Source organism: Bidens hawaiensis, unplaced genomic scaffold, assembly GCF_021521415.1.
Source record: "Bidens hawaiensis isolate Kalapana, Puna unplaced genomic scaffold, B.hawaiensis_p1.1 tig00052575_1, whole genome shotgun sequence".
NCBI classification, from domain to species: domain Eukaryota; kingdom Viridiplantae; phylum Streptophyta; class Magnoliopsida; order Asterales; family Asteraceae; genus Bidens; species Bidens hawaiensis.
In genome coordinates this window covers 15,610-35,555 of record NW_027499466.1, presented here as the reverse complement: position 1 = coordinate 35,555, position 19,946 = coordinate 15,610, and the positions used below count along the sequence as shown (strand labels likewise).

Sequence of the window (19,946 nt, the reverse complement as noted above, 5' to 3'; positions counted from 1 at the left end):
CGTTAAGGCATTAGCATATATATATAACTGAATAATATAAATAAAAATTCATATCCGAATAATCTCGATTAATTGCTAGTCCATATCCCATCGCTCGTCTATTGACTAGCAAGTTCTACAAAACTGTTTAAAATCTATTTACTTTCTTTTGTCAAAACATAACCATTAAGTACCTTAAAAATGATTCAAAATATAGAACACTAGTTTTTATCCCCGTATTACGAGGGATGTTTTATATTATTTGTTTTTAATATTTATTTATTTTTTGAATTTTTATTTTTTTATTGTATGAAAGTTAATAATATACTTATGGTTTGATGATAAATTGTTTCACAAATAAATGAGATGTTATAACTCGGTTTAAAAGCTATATGGTTTGATGAGGCCCAAGACCCGTTTATTTTTTTACTATAAAATTGGTTTTAATTATAAATAATATATCTTTTTTTAAATAAATCAGATATTAAATTTTAATATATCCCTACTTTATAGGATTATTATATCAAATATTTGGTGAGATTAGTTTTTAATTTAATGAGATGTATAACCCGTTTAAGAAACATATGGGTTTGATGAGACTTATACACTTGAATTCGGGTCAAATGCATGAGATGCCATCATTTAAAAATTAAGCAAATCTGGCGACTCTAAAAAAAGAGGGAGCGACTACATCGCAACATGTAGGATTTTTATGTTTTCGTTTATATATATTATAGATTAATATTTTAAGAAAAATAGATAAAAAAAATAACTATAACAAGACACATTACTATGTTTCAGGTGGTCTGTCACACTGCCAAAACCGAGTAAACAAGACACATTACTCGATGAGCGTTGAATTTGTATGTTACAACTTCGTAGGCTTATGCCCACCTGTGAATTAATGGAGTCATGTGCATTTCTTATTTTTTTAATAGATATAAAACTATTATGAATATAGATATTATTGTGTTTATTATTATGATTATCATCTACTAAATATAGATTAGTTTTTTCTTTAAGTTTCCTCCTTCTATAAATAGTTAAATACCTACTGTTATTTCATTGGATAACACACCGATTAATAATATAAACTCTTATTCTCTCTCTAATTCTTTCTCGTCTTCGTGCTAATAGGCTTGTTATAAAACAACACCAAATAATATTCATTAAATAATTTTAACACACATTAAAAACATTAAATGGGTACTTGAAAAAATATATTACTTTTTCCCAATCCCATATCTTTTTCTAATGCCCCCCTTCTCATTTCAGGTGGAGTCCAAGCATCAGGGTCGATGTCGGTGCTCGGTGTCCTTATAATATCGAGATCATTGCCCATATCCTTGCGTTGTCACACCCCAACCTACGGCGAAAATGTCGGGGCTTAGACTGATTGTCACAGCTCGCAAGGTTACTATCACGCAAAATTATATATTTAAATATCTATTTAATAAATTAAAATAACACCATTATTCATTTACAAAATCCAAAGTAAACGAAACATCAAATAAATCAAAATCATGAAAATTCATAGTCTTAATATAAATTCTTCTAGCATAAGTCCTTAAACAAGTCTTCTAAGTCCACACACTTCACATCAAACGGGGACCTGCATATGCGTTGAAAATAATATAGTTTGTCAACACGAGGTTTAGTGAGCAACACACCAGTTCAGTTATACATACAATATATAATAAAATACGTAGCTGCAACGAGTCATATGAGATTTAACCAATCAACCAATGAGCAAATAAAATGAGATGTCGAAAAGCACAAGGCTATAACGACTAGCGTATGATCATACTATTTTCAGAGATTATGCTGGACCTCTCCGAATACGGTTCACAATGAGCACATAAACATATAACAAGTATGGCATGAGATTAGTTAGCACATAAGACAAACAGTTGCAGTTTTGTGTATAGATAAATGTGAAAATATACTAAGCTGCGCATATTTCCCCAAAACGTGATAAAACGAGTAAAATGGAGGGGAATGTGGTACTCACCACAAAGATGAACAAGGATGATTAAGGTAGTGAGAATGAGAGAAGGAATTACACGCGAACGTTAGAGACTATGAGGAAACGAGAGTAAACGAACTCGTTAAGTACAAGATTTAACTAGATAATTAATAACAAAGAAATATTATTTTAATATTTTATTTATAAGGATTCATTATTAAACTATTATTTTGATGTATGAAAATATATACTTAATAAAATGTTATTGTAGTTTTCTTTTTATAAATATAATAAAAAAATGTTAATTTACTTAATTTCTTTATATATGTTAAACATTATTATTTAATTTAGGACGTACTTTATATTTATATTTTTGTATATATATATATAAATATGTGTAATTATACCTTTGTGTAAATACGAAAGTTAAACGAGTATAAAGTCGGTTTTTAGTGAAATAATCATTATTAAACATTATTGTTATTAATACAATGGGTTATACATTAAAAGAAATGAAAGAAAATATTTCCAAAAATAAACGAAGTGCAGGAGGGTCAAACCTGCGACCTCCGCATCCATATTCAAACATGTTAACCAGTTAGGCTACCCAGCCTTATGCAACAAAACCCGTTACCAAATAAATATAAACACCGGTTGTTCATCCCCAAATTGATTAAATAAACCCTAAAATCAAAACTGATCCATTTGATATAATTTATCAAATCGATTATAGGGTTATCGATGAACATGATTTTGCGAACCAAACCATGCTTTTAATTACCTTGAATGATGAACAGAAGAAAGAGAACGAAGGTGGAACAGGTCCCGCTGAGTTAAGGTGATGAACGAGTAATTCAAGAGCAAAATGATTCTATTAAATAGGGGGTATTGTCGGCCAACAAACAAGGAATGAATCCTTACAATTAATTGGATTATTAACGATGATATCGTGTCCATCCATGATTTAGGGTTGAAGGTTAGGTTATAGAAGGAAAAAAACGAATCCAATTGGTGTAATTAACTCGATCAGTTCGTCGGTGAGCCGCATTTTACATAAATCAACGATTTCCTAAATCGTAATTTGGTTACAAACGGATTTAGACAGCTAATAGATTGATTGTTTGATTCGGGTACAAGAAAACCCGTTTAGACAAAGGTATGGGTAAATGGATTAACCAGTTAAGAGGTGGGTTATAACATAAGTTACACTCAGGCCCTTGGAGTTTGAGGTTGGGTATATAAACGAGTCAAACTTATACTTTGAGTGTAAACAACAAATATTAAATAACTAAGTACAATGAATACACTCGATAAATGCGGAAATTTTATTAATGATAGAGCCCGAACCCGTAAATGGGTCGGGTAAGGGTTACAGAGTAAAAGTGGAAAACCCGAAAGGTTACAGTATCCCCTACTTTCGTGAATTTCATCCCGAAATTAGAGAATCAGCAATGAAAAGATGAGGGTATTTGAGTTTCTTCTAGTCCTCACGCTCCCACGTAAACTCGACGCCTTGATTAGAATTCCAACGAACTTTAACCAAAGGAATGCGGCTTCGCTTAGTAACTTTATCCATATGATCCATAATCTCAACGGGTTGCTCAACGAAATGCATAGTCTCATCGATACTAATTTCCTCGAGAGGGATGTGGAGATTACCCTCGGCAAGACACTTCTTGAGGTTAGAAACATGAAACAGCGGGTGAATTGTAGAGTTCAACAGGAAGTTTGAGTCGATACACAACAGGACCAACTCTATCAATAATCTCAAAAGGACCAACGAAATGAGGAACTAGTTTTCCCTTCTTTCTAAAACGAACAACTCCCTTCCAAGGGGAAGCTTTGAGTAAAACAAAATCACCAACACTGAACTCTAGGGGTTTACGTCTCTTATCTGCATAACTCTTCTGACGACACAAGCAGCAAGGAGATTTTGACGTATTTGAGCAATACGATCAGTCGTTTCTTGGACTAGTTCAGGACCAATTATTTGAGATTCACCAACTTCGTTCCAACAGATTGGGGATCGAAATTTACGATCATAGAGCGCTGACGGGTGGTCCATGGGACAACCCTCAAGTGGTTTAAGTCCGGTAATATTCATACCTTTAATCGATTTATCCCGTTGAATTAGATAACTACGTTTACTCGTATAATGGCAGGTATGAGAAGATAGAAGTTGACATTATGAGAACGTGGATGAAAACGTTGAAGAAAACGGACTTGGAATGCAAAAGTTATGACGGAAAGAAGTTGAAAAAATTGAAGCCACCGTAGCTTACGGTACTCACCGTAAGCTACGGTGGGGGCTGGAAGAAAATAACTGCCGTAAGGCAGTTTTGGACCACCATAGGTTTTTTGGAAGCCACCGTAAGCTATGGTGCCACCGTAGCTTACGGTGGACGCGACACTGCAAGTTGTAACTGCCATATTTACTTGTTTTTTGGACGGCCTTTCACATTATTATCTTCATCTTTCATCTAGAGAAGACCTAGGGGGCGATTTTTGGAGACAATTGATCAATTGTGGGTGTGGTATTCATAAAACACTTGTTTTTAATTCGTATGACTATTATAATCGAAGAAATGATGAACCAAATCATGCTCGGCTAAATTTCTTTGTATTTTCCCTCGGATTGTAAGGTTTCTTATGATTTTTTGTTGAATGTTTAGACAATTTCTGAGATATTAGTTTGATCTTATTGATTGAATTATTATGGTGTTTATGTATTGCTTGATAGATTGTTAGTTTATCGATTTTGTGTTCTAAACCGTCAGTTCTTGGTTTTGTATGTAATCGAGATTAATCGGGAGGGATTTAGGGTTGGATAAACTAATTGGTTTTTGATTGATTACCTTGCGTTGTATAATCCAAGTACATGATCTTCAATTATCGCAATCGTTTACATAAACACGAACTCAGTTTAAACATCAACTGTAACATTCATGGAAATCTGAAACCGAGGGAGGATATATTTTCTCATATTGCTTAAAACTCGTTTATCTGTTTTAGTTATTTTCGTTAATCAAAACAACCAACTCTTTGAATTTACTTTTGCACTTAGCTTAATTTAGTTTAATTATAAAGCTACTTGGTAACACAATTTCCACAAACTCCCTGTGTTCGATACCCGCTTTTCGCTATCTAATAGTTGTAATCGGTTTATTTTTTAGTGAGTCTTCGACCTCACGTCAAGCCCTTGAAAAGGTACCATACCAATACTAGAGTGAAAACTATTATTATTTGAGAACTCGATAAGCGGTAGATGAACATCCCAATTTCCTCCAAATTCGAGGACACAAGAACGGAGCATATCCTCTAAAGTTTGGATCGTTCGCTCGGATTGACCGTCAGATTGCGGGTGATAAGCAATACTAACATCCAATCAAGTACCCAACGCGGATTGAAGTGACTTCAAAAAACAAGAAGTAAAATGACCATCACGATCGGAGATAATAGATAAAGGAGTCCCATAATGACAAACAATATTCTCAACGTAAATACGCGCCAATTGATCAACAGAATACGTCTCTTTGATGGGAATGAAATGAGCAGACTTGGTCAGACGATCAACGATTACCCAAATACTATCATGTTGCTTGCAGGTAGAAGGAAGCTTACTGATAAAATCCATGGCAATACCTTCCCATTTCCACTCGGGGACGGAAGGTTGCTCGAGTAAACCAAAAAGGTCGATGATGTTCGGCTTTGACTTTGGAACAAGTGAGACATTTAGAAACATACAAATAGATATATTTCTACATACCAGGCCACCAATTGACAGAACGAAGGTCAGCGTACATCTTATCCGCACTGGGATGTATGGAATATCGTGACTTATGAGCTTCGTCCATAATAAATGTGCGAAGATCATCACGATTGGGATCCATAAGTAGTTCAGAAAGTAAAGCAGACCATTGGTTTAGTTTCAAGTTGGGTTTCGGCACCACACGACATCTCGTCATACAAATTGCCTTCGGTGATGAATTCGTGTTGAGCATCTAGCTAACGCTTTTCGAGATCATTTTGAACAAGAACACAAGTAAGAAGTATAGATTTGAATGGCTTCTTACGACTGAGAGCGTCGGCCAAGACATTCGACTTTCAAGGATGATAGCGAATTTCGCATTCGTAGTCGCTAAGCAACTCGGCCCATCGACGTTGTCTCATATTGAGTTCTTTTTGGTCAAAAATGTGTTGGAGACTCTTGTGATCGGTAAACACCACTCTCTTCGTACCATAGAGATAATGTCTCCAAATTTTCAAGGCAATTACAATAGCACCAAGTTCGAGATCATGCATCGTATAATTTTTCGCGTGAACCTTGAGTTGTTTCAAAGCGTAAGCGATAACCTTTCATCGTTGCATAAGAATGCAACCAAAACCTTGGTTAGAAGCGTCGCAGAAAACAAAAAAATATTCATTTCCTTCCAGAAGAGCAAGGATAGGAGCATTGCAAAGCATGTCCTTAAGAGTTTCAAAGGCTTCTTCTTGCTTTAACCCCCACACAAAGGCTTTACCTTTGTGTCTTAAGGCGGTGAGGGGCAATGCAATCTTGGAAAAGTTTTGAATGAAACGACGGTAATAACCATCCAAACCGAGAAAAGAACGAACTTCGGTGGGAGATGTAGGCGGCTTCCAATTCTTAACAGCTTCGATCTTTGCAGGATCAACATGAATACCCTTGTCGTTAACAATATGGCCCAAAAACTGAACTTCTTTCAACCAAAACTCGCACTTAGAAAAATTGGCATACAATTGCTCCTTTCGAAGCAGATCAAGAATGGTATGGAGATGATTTTTGTGGTAGCTCTTAGATTTCGAATAGATTAAGATGTCATCGATGAAAACAATAACGAACTTGTCCAAATAAGGTTTACAAACACGGTTCACGAGGTCCATAAACATCGCGGGTGCGTTTGTCAACCCAAAAGGCATAACACAGAACTCGTAATGACCATAACGAGTACGAAAGGCGGTCTTAGGGATGTCATCTTCACTAACTCGGAGTTGATGATAACCCATTTGGAGATCGATCTTCGAGAAGCATGCGGCTCCTTGAAGTTGATCAAAGAGATCGTCGATTCAAGGGAGCGGATAACGATTCTTAACGGTAAGCTTGTTGAGTTCACGATAGTCAATGCACATGCGAAAAGAACCATCCTTCTTCTTGACAAATAGCACGGGTGCACCCCAAGGAGAAGAACTTGTGTGAATAAAACCCTTTTCCGAAACTTCTTGGAGTTGGCTCGAGAGTTCTTGCATCTCTAAGGGTGCAAGACGGTAAGGGGCTTTAGCTACGTGGTTAGCTCTGGGTATAAGATCAATTCGGAATTCGACTTGGCGAACCGGAGGAAGACCAGTGACATCATTGGGAAAAACATCGGGAAACTCGTGAACAACCGGGATATCAGATAATTTATTTTCTTTCCACTCTTTCTCCACCACAAGAGCTAGGAATGCGATACATTTCTTGCGCAAATAACGATGAGCTTGAAAGAACGACATGAGATTAATCTTAGACGTTGGAGTATCACCGAAAACCTTGAGAACACGACCGTTTTCGAGAGGTATACGAATGAACTTTTCGAAACAAACAACTTCCACATGATTATAAGTTAACCAATCCATCCCTACGATCACATCGAAACTACCCATTTGCATCGGAATGAGGTCAATTAAAAACTCGACTTTGTTAAGAACTATGACACAATCCCTGACTACCGAGTCAATCATAATAGAATTTCCGTCGGCTACTTCTACGGTAAAAGGTCTAAATAACTTATCCCGAGGCTTATCAATAATATACGCAAAATCCAAAGATATAAAACTCTTATCGGCACCCGTATCAAATAAAACCGAAGCATAACGACTATCAATGAGAAACGTACCATTCACCACATCGCTAGAACTCTGAGCTTGATTCACATTCATCATAAACGCATGACCATTGGACCCTTGAGGGGTTTGAGAAACTTGGTTCAAAGGAGGATCTTGAATAACGGGGGCTTGTGTTGATGCCGGTGGAGGAGCCATGAGCTGAGGCATGAGGTGCATGGGTTTGGGGTGCATAGGCTTGAGGCTGGTAGGTTTGCACCCGGTAGGCTTGAGCAGTGTAGTACGGTGCATGGTATACTTAGGCTTGTGGTGGATGGGTAACATAAGGAGGTGCAGGCATGACATGGGCTTGGTTAGCATGGGTGAGTAATGGGCAGGCGTTACGGAAATGGTTAGGGTCTCCGCGATGGTAGCAAGCTCAGGTATTAGGAATACCTGGCTGAGCAGGGTTAGTAGGAGGTCTAGCAGTAGGGGATGCAGACCGAGTTTAGACAACTTGAGAACCAGGCGGTGCACGACAAGTATTGGCAAGGTGGCAGTAACGGTTGCATTGAGCGCACAACCAGAAACGGGATTGGACCGGGTGATGGCGGTTACACTTGGCACAAAGGGGATGTGGACCAAAGTAAGCTTTCTTTTTCGGGGCATCAGGGTCATTTGGGGCTTGGTTGTTAGGTTGGTTGATGGGGTAGTTTTAGTGGTTGGGCTTACGTTTTTGGTGGTTCTTGTTGAAGCGGTTGTTGTTGTTGTGGGAAGGTTTGGTCTCAGCCTTGGCATTGGTAAAGGAGTCGGTCTTAGTCTTGTCGGGAGTTGGCTTGGAATCCTCGCGAGACAAGGCTCCATCCCTAACGTGACTATCGGTGAGGGAGGCAGCTAGGTCCATTTCCTCACCGATGGTTGATGGGTTACCACTCATTACGGCATCACAGAAAATGATCGGGAAACCGCGAATGTACTTCTGAATGACGCGGGTCTCGGGGGTTACCATATGTGGAACAATACGGCTAAGCTCACGTAATCGGTTAGAATAAGTGGAGTTATCCCCACCAATTGGCTTGAGATCCCAAAACTCCGCTTCCAATCTCTGCAGTTCATGTTCCGGTAAAAATTCCTTCTTCATGGCCTCCTTAAGTTCCTCCCAAGGCATAGCCACGACCAAATCAGACCCTTGGTCGTTCCTCAGGGCATTCCACTAGATAACAGCTCGATCCACAAAGCGGCTAGAAGCAAACTTGGTCCGTTTGACATCCGGACATTCACAGTGGATAAATATGTTTTCCATTTCTTCAAACCATTGGAGCAAGGCGGTGGCATTTTCCTCACCATGGAAAGATGGAGGTTTGGTACTCAAGAAGTTACGGAAATCATAGTTATTGGGTTCGGCCGAGGTGGCTGAACTGTTGGAGTTGAGGCTCAGGATTTGGGCGACAATTTTTGGCATTGCAGCAGCAAATTCTCTCGTGATTCTAGCAGCCAGGCGGCCGTCGTGTGAGCCAGATGAACGTTGGTGACGACGTTGATTTCTGAGTGACGACATTCTACGGGAAAATAAGAGTAAAGGTTTGTGAGTTGGGGATCATATGTGTAAATCTTTAAGAGTGGACGTAACTAAAGCGGTTAATGTGAGATAACCAGCATGAGGAGACGATGTTAGTTAAAAGTGTTAAGTTTCTGTTAGGTTAGTCTCACACAAAAATCTAACGAAATGCATCTCGGGAGGTTGGCCTCCCATGAGCTTTCCATGGCAATTCAAATGGCCCAACAATAATTAACGAATAAACAATTGAGTTGGATAGCTCATGAACGTTACATGGCAATTTGATTGTCCCAACTAATTAACGAAATATCAATGCAATATAGTTTGTCGGCCCGATGAACGTCTTTCACCGACCAAACTAAATAACGAACAATCGAAATAAAATATGGGTAGTTGGAGTATCTTGTGAACCACCACGTTGATGACTCCGACAAAAATACAAAACAAGTTAAGGAATGGATAGTCGGGATTCCTGACTAACCACTTGAAATAACGTAAAAACCATAATCGGAAGGTTACCGAATTTAATCCACGAACCCGTGAATTCGGTTTAAAAAATATAGGGATGCAACCACTAGTGTGGTTACGGTTGACAGCTTAGGGTGTTGGTCATATGGCATTCATGAGTCTCGCTCAGGTCTATAGGGTTGAGTACCGTGGTCAGGTAATCACCCGGGTAAGGAATAGCGTCTTACCTTTGGTTCTTGGAACCGTTTTGCCAGTGCCCAACTCATATTTCTCTCCCCTTTTCATATGATAGGGACATGCCACATAACCTAGCCCTAAGGTGAACGAGCGAAAACAACAGGTGGGAATTCTTAAGGAAATTTCCCACAATTAAAAGCAATCTAATTATTGATTTTTAAATTTAAATAAAAAATTTGAGTTTTGAGGCATGGCCTCGGAACAGTGTGTGTGTGCATGATAATAATTATAATAAAATTATTAACTAAGGGAAAGCAGTAACAATCAAATAGAACACGTAAGGTAGACAGATAAGCACGTATAGGGCTCCTAAACATGTGTCTAAGGCAATCTCTAACGACCTATCTTAAACCTTCGGCTATGATACCAATCTGTCACACCCCAACCTACGGCAGAAATGCCGAGCGCGTGGACTGATTGTCACAGCTCGCAAGGTTACTATCACGCAAAATTATATATTTAAATATCTATTTAATAAATTAAAATAACACCATTATTCATTTACAAAATCCAAAGTAAACGAAACATCAAATAAATCAAAATCATGAAAATTCATAGTCTTAATATAAATTCTTCTAGCATAAGTCCTTAAACAAGTCTTCTAAGTCCACACACTTCACATCAAACGGGGACCTGCATATGCGTTGAAAATAATATAGTTTGTCAACACGAGGTTTAGTGAGCAACACACCAGTTCAGTTATACATACAATATATAATAAAATACGTAGCTGCAACGAGTCATATGAGATTTAACCAATCAACCAATGAGCAAATAAAATGAGATGTCGAAAAGCACAAGGCTATAACGACTAGCGTATGATCATACTATTTTATGAAATTATGCTGGACCTCTCTGAATGTGGTTCACAATGAGCACATAAACATATAACAAGTATGGCATGAGATTAGTTAGCACATAAGACAAACAGTTGCAATTTTGTGTATAGATAAATGTGAAAAGATACTAAGTTACGCATATGTCCCCAAAACGTGATAAAACGAGTAAAATGGAGGGGAATGTGGTACTCACCTCAGATGAACGAGGATGATTAATGTAGTGAGAATGAGAGAAGAAATTACACGCGAACGTTAGAGCCTATTAGGAAACGAGAGTAAACGGACTCGTTAAGTACAAGATTTAACTAGATAATTAATAACAAAGAAATATTATTTTAATATTTTATTTATAAGGATTCATTATTAAACTATTATTTTGATTTATGAAAATATATACTTAATAAAATGTTATTATAGTTTTCTTTTTATAAATATATAAAAAATATTAATTTACTTAATTTTTTTTATATATGTTAAACATTATTATTTAATTTAGGACGTACTTTATATTTATATTTTTGTATATATATATATATGTGTGTGTGTGTGTAATTATACCTTTGTGTAAATACGAAAGTTAAACGAGTATAAAGCGTCGGTTTTTAGTGAAATATTCATTATTAAACATTATTATTATTATTAATACAATGGGTTATACATTAAAAGAAATGAAAGAAGATATTTCCAAAAATAAACGGAGTGCAGGAGGGTCGAACCTGCGACCTCCGCCTCCATATTCAAACATGTTAACCAGTTGGGCTACCCAGCTTTATGCAACAAAACCCGTTTCCAAATAAATATAAACGCCGACTGTTCATCCCCAAACTGATTAAACAAACCCTAAAATCAAAACTTATCCATTTGATATAATTGATCAAATTGATTATAGGGTTATCGATGAACATGATTTCACGAACCAAACCATGCTTTTAATTACCTTGAATGATGAACAGAAGAGGGAGAACGAAGGTGGAACAGGGCCGGCTGAGTTAAGGTGATGAACGAGTAATTCACGAGCAAAATGATTCAATTAAATAGGGGGTATTGTCGGCCAACAAACAAGGAATGAATCCTTACAATTAATTGGATTATTAACGATGATATCGTGTCCATCCATGATTTAGGGTTGACGGTTAGGTTAAAAAAGGAAAAAAACGAATCAAATTGGTGTAATTAACTTAATCAGTTCGTCGGTGAGCCGCGTTTTACATAAATAAACGATTTCCTAAATCGTAATTTGGTTACAAACGGATTTAGACAGCTAATAGATTGATTGTTTGTTCGGGTACAAGAAAACCCATTTAGACAAAGGTATGGGTAAATGGATTAACCAGTTAAGAAGGTGGGTTATAACATAAGTTACTCTCAGGCCCTTGGAGTTTGAGGTTGGGTATATAAACGAGTGGAACTTATACTTCGAGTGTAATCAACAAATATTAAATAACTAAGTACAATAAATACACTCGATAAATGCGGAAATTTTATTAATGATAGAGCCCGGACCCGTAAATGGGTCGGGTAACGGTTACAGAGTAAAAGTGGAAAACCCGAAAGGTTACATGTGTTTCATGACCTTGGCAACCTCCTTATTGACTTAAAGACGCCCATATCCAAGGTCGTATATCTTGGAGTCGACGGTTCATTTCGTCGAATTGGTCTTTGTATTCAACACCCACACTCGCACCCAATGACGACCCCTTTCCCATTCCCATGTCATCTTCTACCGCCCAGTCGAATGAGCTCCAAGTCCTCCTCGTCAAGGTTCACGAACTCATTATCGTTTAGGTCGGTATTTCGAGCATCGGACGTTGGCGTTTCTAGATCGTACGAATATGAGGTTTTTAACCTTTTTTGTGGCCACCTACTTCCGGACAAGAAGGGGGATGACAGCCAACTTAAGGTGATCCCTCATAAGCATCCAACAACTCGTGTAATTGAAGACCCGTTGGTACTTAGATACTCTGTCAGTGCGTTTTCCATGATGTTTGCGTCATTGACACTGCTACCCTTCCGAATTTCACTTGTCCGTAAACCCCTTGAAAAAGTTGGCATTTACGGTTTATATCGTTCCATTCTGACGTTATAAAATCCTTCGGCCAATACCCATCCCCTTTGCCCAACAATCCGTGAAAATGTTCAATAACTTTTGTTCCAAAAAAAACGTCAGCCTTTAGATGATCGGCTAAAAAAAGTAAGTATTAAAAGAAATAATAATAAATAGTATTAAACACTTACATGCTTCAAGATCTTTCAAGATAGGGAGTCACGCCCTTGTGTCTCATACTCGGACTGTATCCACGGAATAACGGTTTTTTAATTCGGAGGGCCGTTCATGTCGTTCTTCTTGTGTGCTCGCAAACATCTGCCTTTTTTCTTGCACCATCCAGGTTAAGCCACCGGTGCTTGTTGTATCTCTGGCATCGTCTCGTTTTCAAAACCACAACCGGCTTTGTTATAAAACGAGGTTATAGTGGGCAATATCCCTAACATTTGAATGTAGTTCATTGTGTTTTAATCGAAATTAACACTGGCGGGTCGGTTTGGGGGTCGGTTGGGTGGTATTCAGGCTTCGATTGAAAGACGCGATTTGTTGGTATAAAAGTTGGCTAAAAACGAACATTGACGGATTGAATGGATTCATACTGGTTGTTTTTTTTTTAAGTTGGGATCAATTGTTGTAGAGAATAAGAAAGAGTTGTGTTTAAATTTTAAGAACTAGTGTTTACAATAAGGTTTCGGTTTAAAATAATAAATGTTTTAATTTAATATTATTTTTTTATTTTTAGCAGTTAACAACGGCTAGGTTTTGGATATCATGCAATTTCTTTACTTCAAAGCTTGAAGCCTAAATGACAAAACTGAAAAAATTAAAACTGAGCCCATAGTAAAAAATAAAAAACTTAAAGCCAAACGGTTTCAAAAAACCAAAAAAATCTAATGTTCACCTTCTTTTTCCTCAACAGTGCAAAGTTTTCATTCAAATTTATATTTTGATGATATAGATATTTTATGAAGATACTTTTTTTCTTAATCGTTAAGTTTTGGCTAAATTCTTTATGACAAAAATAATTTGTAAGTATAATACAAGGTTTAGGTTACTTTAATATTAAAAACTCAATTTTATTAATCTCAAAAACCCACTTACATCTTCACTCATCTCCTATAACCACCACTACTCGACAGCCCACCGCAACACAACCGTCACACCCACCACCACCACCACCTCGCGCGGAAAAGTCTTTAAAAATTTCGTCGGAAAATTTCACCGGAAAACAATCCCCCGAAAATTTCACCAAAAAGTCGCCGGAAAACAGTCACCGGAAAAAACACAATGGAAAACACATTATGAAAAAACAAAATGTAAAAAACACTTTGAAAAAAAACCACAATTGTATAACACAATTTAAAAAATCACAATACTAAAAATAACACAATGAAAATCACAATTGTATATACACAATTTTTATAAGACAAATTTGTAAAAAACCCACTAATTTTTTTTATATATCAATATGATACCCAAAAAAATAAAAATCACTTGTTATTATAATAAATTTGTGTTCTAAAAAAATGTCATTAAAAATAATTATAGACGTTTTAAAATGATAAGGAAATTTAACATAAAATAATTATAGACGTTTTAAAATGATAAGAGAATTTAACATGTGCAGTCACGCATTGCATGTGAAATGTGTTATACCTATTATATGCTTCCCCTTTTTATATTTGATTTCCTCCCTAAACTAATCTCTAACCATCCATATTAAAAACCAATTGAGTAGACTACTTATTATCCTTCCTTAAAAAATACCATACTTTCTAAATGCACATAAAACCGGTTTTGGGGCAAATGGGCTGAATTGCTTCGATTTGTATGGTGCAGTCCATTTCAACAGTTCATAAAGCATACACCTACCTCTCAATCATCAAATCAAGAACTTAACTTAAATCATGTCTTTACCACCAACACAACAAAACCAAGATCCAAACATACAAATTAAAACCATTATCCAGAACAAGTCCATCATCAGCAGCAGATCATAAACTAGAGTCAAACCTTAGGCTTCAGCAGCCGGCTGAGTCACACCATACTTGATCAACATCTTACTCAAAGCATCAGGCGAACAAACCTCGTACTTAACCTTCCCAGAACTTGACAAAAAGATCTCAGCCAATTCAAGCTTATCAGAACTCAAACTAGTACTATCCATTGTCTTACTAAGCACCTTAAGCGCCAGCTGGACCGCCTCTTCCTGACTAATATCATCCTTATAATCCTGCTTCAACATCGACTGTGCTGCCTGATTGTTAGCCCCGACCGCTGCAGCCTTCCACCCACCATAGTTCCCACTCGGGTCACTCAAATAAAGTTGAAACCCATAATTCATATCCCACCCCGCAAACAAAAACGAAACCCCGAAAGGTCGTAGCCCACCGAACTGCGTGTAGCCTTGCTTGGTGTCACAAAGTGATTGGACCAGTTGTTCAACCGGCATCGGCTCTTGGTACGAAAACGTGTAACGTTGGGCTTGAACACGGGCCGTGTTGATTAGTATGTTGGCGTCCGACATTATCCCGGCTACCGCACACGCCACATGGTCGTCGATTTTGTACATTTTTCCGGTGGAGATTGAGGTTTGGAGGAGTTTTGATGTTACTTTTTTCTCACCGACTAGAACCACGCCGTCTTTTGAGAGGATCCCGATCGCGGACCCTGCATTGCCAATTGCTTCCATCGCGTATTCGACTTGGTAGAGTCGGCCTTCAGGGGAGAATATTGTTGTTCGGCTGTCATACCTTCTCGACATCTGTTTTTAAGATTTTATAAAAACAGAATGTGTTATAAACTATATAAAGTTTTGTCATAACATCTCCAGATATATGAATTCATTTATATTTCCTAATTTCTAACCTTGAATAGTTGTTTGAACTTTAAAGCATTCTTTTAACAGAAAGATAAAGACTATTAAGGGATAAAACTATATTCAGCATGTCCCAAAATATAATTACCAGGTAATTTTGTAATTTTATTGTTTGTATAATCTGCAGACTGCAGGTATATATGACTTTTAAGAAGCATTTAGAAGCAACTAGACGTACAAAGTCATCGTTAAATTCATCTTAACTAAGAATGTTGTAGTGACCGCCTGACTGGATCATTTTTAGGTTCAGAAGTCAATTCATACGTTAGAATTTAAGAATCAAGACCAATCTTGCAAGAAATCAAAGTCCAAAAACCTAAATAGAGGTCAATAAAATTGTCCTTGAAGATCGTACGACATCTTACCCAAAATTAATTAGTAACATCGTTTATTCCAAGAACAGTATACTTTGTTTTAATAATATCATATTACTATTTAGAAAGTACAGTGCACCAAAATTACTCTTTGAAGTCACATTGTCTTGATTTATAATGCAATCTCTTCATGGGTATCGGTGAAAAATATTCACTGAATTTAGAAGACAATTACACTTTGGATTATAAACTGATAGGCGTTGAATATTGAAAAGATAAAATCAAATGTGTAAAGTATATTGAATTGAAGAAGATGATCTCATGGATCTACAACTAGATAACTATCCACCGAAGTGGTCCAGGGCTACGTCCTACCCATGCTAATGCAATGAGCCCTAACAAACTAGGTAATATCTCTCCTGCCTCTCTAATTAACTATTGATCCTTATTTATAAAAATAGAACTTACACTTACCCCCCCCACACACACACACACACAATTACAAAAGACTATTAAGTAACAAACTCGAATAAGATCTCTATCATAAACTAAAGACAAAAATAAATGTCTGATACATTTAAATCCAAAATTTCTAGCAAGATATGAAAACATAAGTCACAGAACACGACACGCATAATTGTTAACCAACCCATGAAATATAACTAATCTAATTTCCAAGTTCCATCGTATTCACACCTGCACATATAACTAGCTATCACTGAATCATAAAAATTCAATACTAATTCCTCAAAAAGTTCACTGAGCATTATTAGTAGAGTCACATATAAAACTAGCATCTTCACATATATGAATTCTTCTTGTATATTTGTTAAAACTCAGTGAACAAGTTTAATATCTAGACTTCAATCGTTGTTTGAACTTCGAAGCATTCTTTTAACAGAAAGATTAATAGAGATAAAAAAAACAAAACTATATTCGACATTCCCTAAAAACAACTACCAGCTCATTTTCTTATTTTACCGTTAGTACGTCTCTCAACGGCCGTTCCCAACATAAATCAATCTTAACCAAGAATCTTTCAATACGTAAATTATTTTTAGGTCAAAAAGTTAACTCATACAATATAACCAAAACCAATATTACAAGAAATCAAACTCGAAATTGAAGATTGTATTGTATGTATGACATGTTACCCTAAATCCTTATTGATATATATATTCACCAAACGCTATTAAACTACATACATACATACATACATACTAAAATCAGAATTGAAATAAAATATATAAACCTAACAATGATTCGAGTGAACATATATTTGACCTAACTCCTAAATCTACATTGAACATAAAATTTCAATTAATTGGAGGAATGACCTTGATTTGAAGAGTGAAAATAAAATAAATTACGAGCGCCGTGGTGAGGCTTATACTCTCGCTCGGTACGGAGTTTTATTGTGCCCCAACTCAACAGGATTCTTTCTTCTGTTTTTTCTGGGTTCTAAATGATGAATAGGGCCACCCGAACTCAACACGGCTGTCTGTCGACTAACATGACCCCGGGTCGGTTTAAGTTGACCCGTTTAACTAATATAATAAAAATAACATTTTCTTTTTTATAATGATACACTTGTAATTTCTAGTTCTTTTTCAAGATTTATAATAATTTTTCAAAAATATATATATATATACATATACATATTACTCATTTACTCTACCTGTTATAAGTTATATCAATTTTATTTTTCACTTTTTCTAAATAAATTGGATAAACAGTTCATGCTCGGGTCTACATAAATTTAAGTGTGCAGGTTAGGTTTGAAACTTTGACACGAATAATAATATGGGTCTTGTTCGGGATACACATTTCAACCTTTCAACCCGACACAACTAGTACTTTAACCGTCCGGTAGACGGGAATATTAACGTGAGAATATGATTACACTAATTAAGTAATTAACGAACTTACAAAACAAATGCACTCAAAGAGATCAGGACCTTTCCCAAAGAGCCCAAACACACAATGAAATTACTCTAAACAATTTTAATATGCACTTATGAAACTAAAATCAGAGGCTCATCTCCCATGCATATTCTGAATCTCAAAATTATCTACAAAAATATATCTCACTAGGATCTAAAATAGTCAACAACCCAATTAAGTAACAATCCACCATGCTTTGGGTTACACAAAAAAACGATTTTATATATTTTTGTAATTAAGCCAATGCCTTAGTAGTTATTTCCATAGACAAGATCGATTATAAGCAATTAAGCATCATTCGTATCCTCTTCAAGCTACAAGTGTTCATCAATAAAAATTTTCAATTCAAATATAATGTTACGAAAACATATACAAATTCATATCAACCAGATTTTGACCAAAAAAGTCAACCTTGGGCAAGGAAGTCAAAAATTGCCTTATTTGCCAAGGAAGTCAAAAATAATCGAAACAACTCCATATTGAAGATTTTCAGTAATATCTAAAGTACCCTTGATGGTACGAAACTTCATTTTACTCGCATTATATTTGTAACTTTTCTGATAACCAAATTACCCATAATGTTGATAAAGTCATTTTGAGTCATTTATTATTGACTTTCAAGCGCTATTAGGGTTGATGGTTGTTCCAATTTTTAAACATCATATTTTCTATATATTTTATTATTTAAAGTTGTCTAGCCAACATCTAAACAAACCAAACATTCGGTGGCCTGTTCGTGAACCGTTCGATAGCGTCATGCCATTTCCATTCTAGCAAGGCCCTATTTCTTTTCCTCTGCTTCTCCGTACGACGGATCTTGAAAACATAAATAATTTGTCTGTTAGTAGTTCATAAACTCCCTAAGCCATATGAAACACTACCTCGTTGTTGAACTCATGAGAAAGCGGTGATTTGTAAGGACTAAAGGGGCCGAATGATAAAATGTCACACCCCGACCAAAGGCCGTGGAATATGTCGGGGCGTAACGTATTGACTGGACAGTGGCTCAAAAGACACTAATTAAAGCGACAATAAATATTTAATTTCATTAACATTAAACACGTACACAAATTCAATAATTAAAACAATTACATCGTATTTTTGTATGTTGAATTATATCCTAAAGTAAAACTAATTTCTTCAATCTTGAACAACGTAAATTACTTGTACATGTAGCATGTATAAAAATAGAGTTTGTCAACACGAATGTTGGTGAGAATACATAAGATTTAGTCGAGATATATATAGATAAAAAAAAGCACAATTCATATATTAATGTTTAGCATTACAATTCCTATGAAAATATAAACAACTACATAGATGTGGATCTGTTCCTATTGATACAAAATCAATGTACCTGGGTCAATGTATGATTGTCACACCCTCAAAATCCACTAACGAAGTTTTACCGTCAGAGGGTGTGAACTAACAGGATCGGAATCATTAGTTATAATCAAACACCATATTTAAAGTTTTCAAAACCAACAAGACATCAAGTCTTAAATGAAATGCGGAAGCGTAAATTATAAACCAAAAAGTTGCGCCACACAGGACGACTTAAAAACCCAATTTATCAAGATAAAAATTAAAGAAGTTTTTAGAGCAGTGGTGTTTAGCAAATGCATGTCCAATACCGCGGGCCCGCCTCGTCTACCTGAGAATAACATACTAAAAGTGTCAACACAAAGGTTGGTGAGTTCACAAGTTTATACAAATAAATTAATGCGTTTGCGTTACCAGATAGTGTTAACTCAATTATATATCAATAGGTAGCTAACCTATCAAGCATGCGTTACTAAGTGTTCGAGTTCCTCCTCGGGGTTAGAGTTTAGTTTAGAATTCGGGTTCGGGTTGTCACATCAAGGAAGGTTTAGAGTCGAGTTTAGAGTTGGGTGGGGTTTG

At 36.3% G+C, this 19,946-nt stretch overlaps 2 protein-coding genes across 2 annotated transcripts; both read right to left on the bottom strand.

The window, feature by feature from the left end:
• Positions 1 to 7,104: 7,104 nt before the first annotated feature.
• Positions 7,105 to 7,681, bottom strand: LOC143599724 (uncharacterized; the record flags this gene model as incomplete). The annotated part of the gene is made up of 1 exon (XM_077077615.1): positions 7,105 to 7,681. A coding segment is annotated over exon 1 (577 nt), but the record flags the coding sequence as incomplete, so codon positions are not given.
• A 7,141-nt stretch (positions 7,682 to 14,822) lies between these two features.
• Positions 14,823 to 15,684, bottom strand: LOC143599723 (proteasome subunit alpha type-4-like). Its single transcript, XM_077077614.1, has one exon. It carries the CDS (start codon positions 15,670 to 15,672, stop codon positions 14,923 to 14,925), a length of 750 nt encoding a protein of 249 aa, XP_076933729.1. The 5' UTR covers positions 15,673 to 15,684; the 3' UTR covers positions 14,823 to 14,922.
• Between the last annotated feature and the right edge of the window lie 4,262 nt (positions 15,685 to 19,946).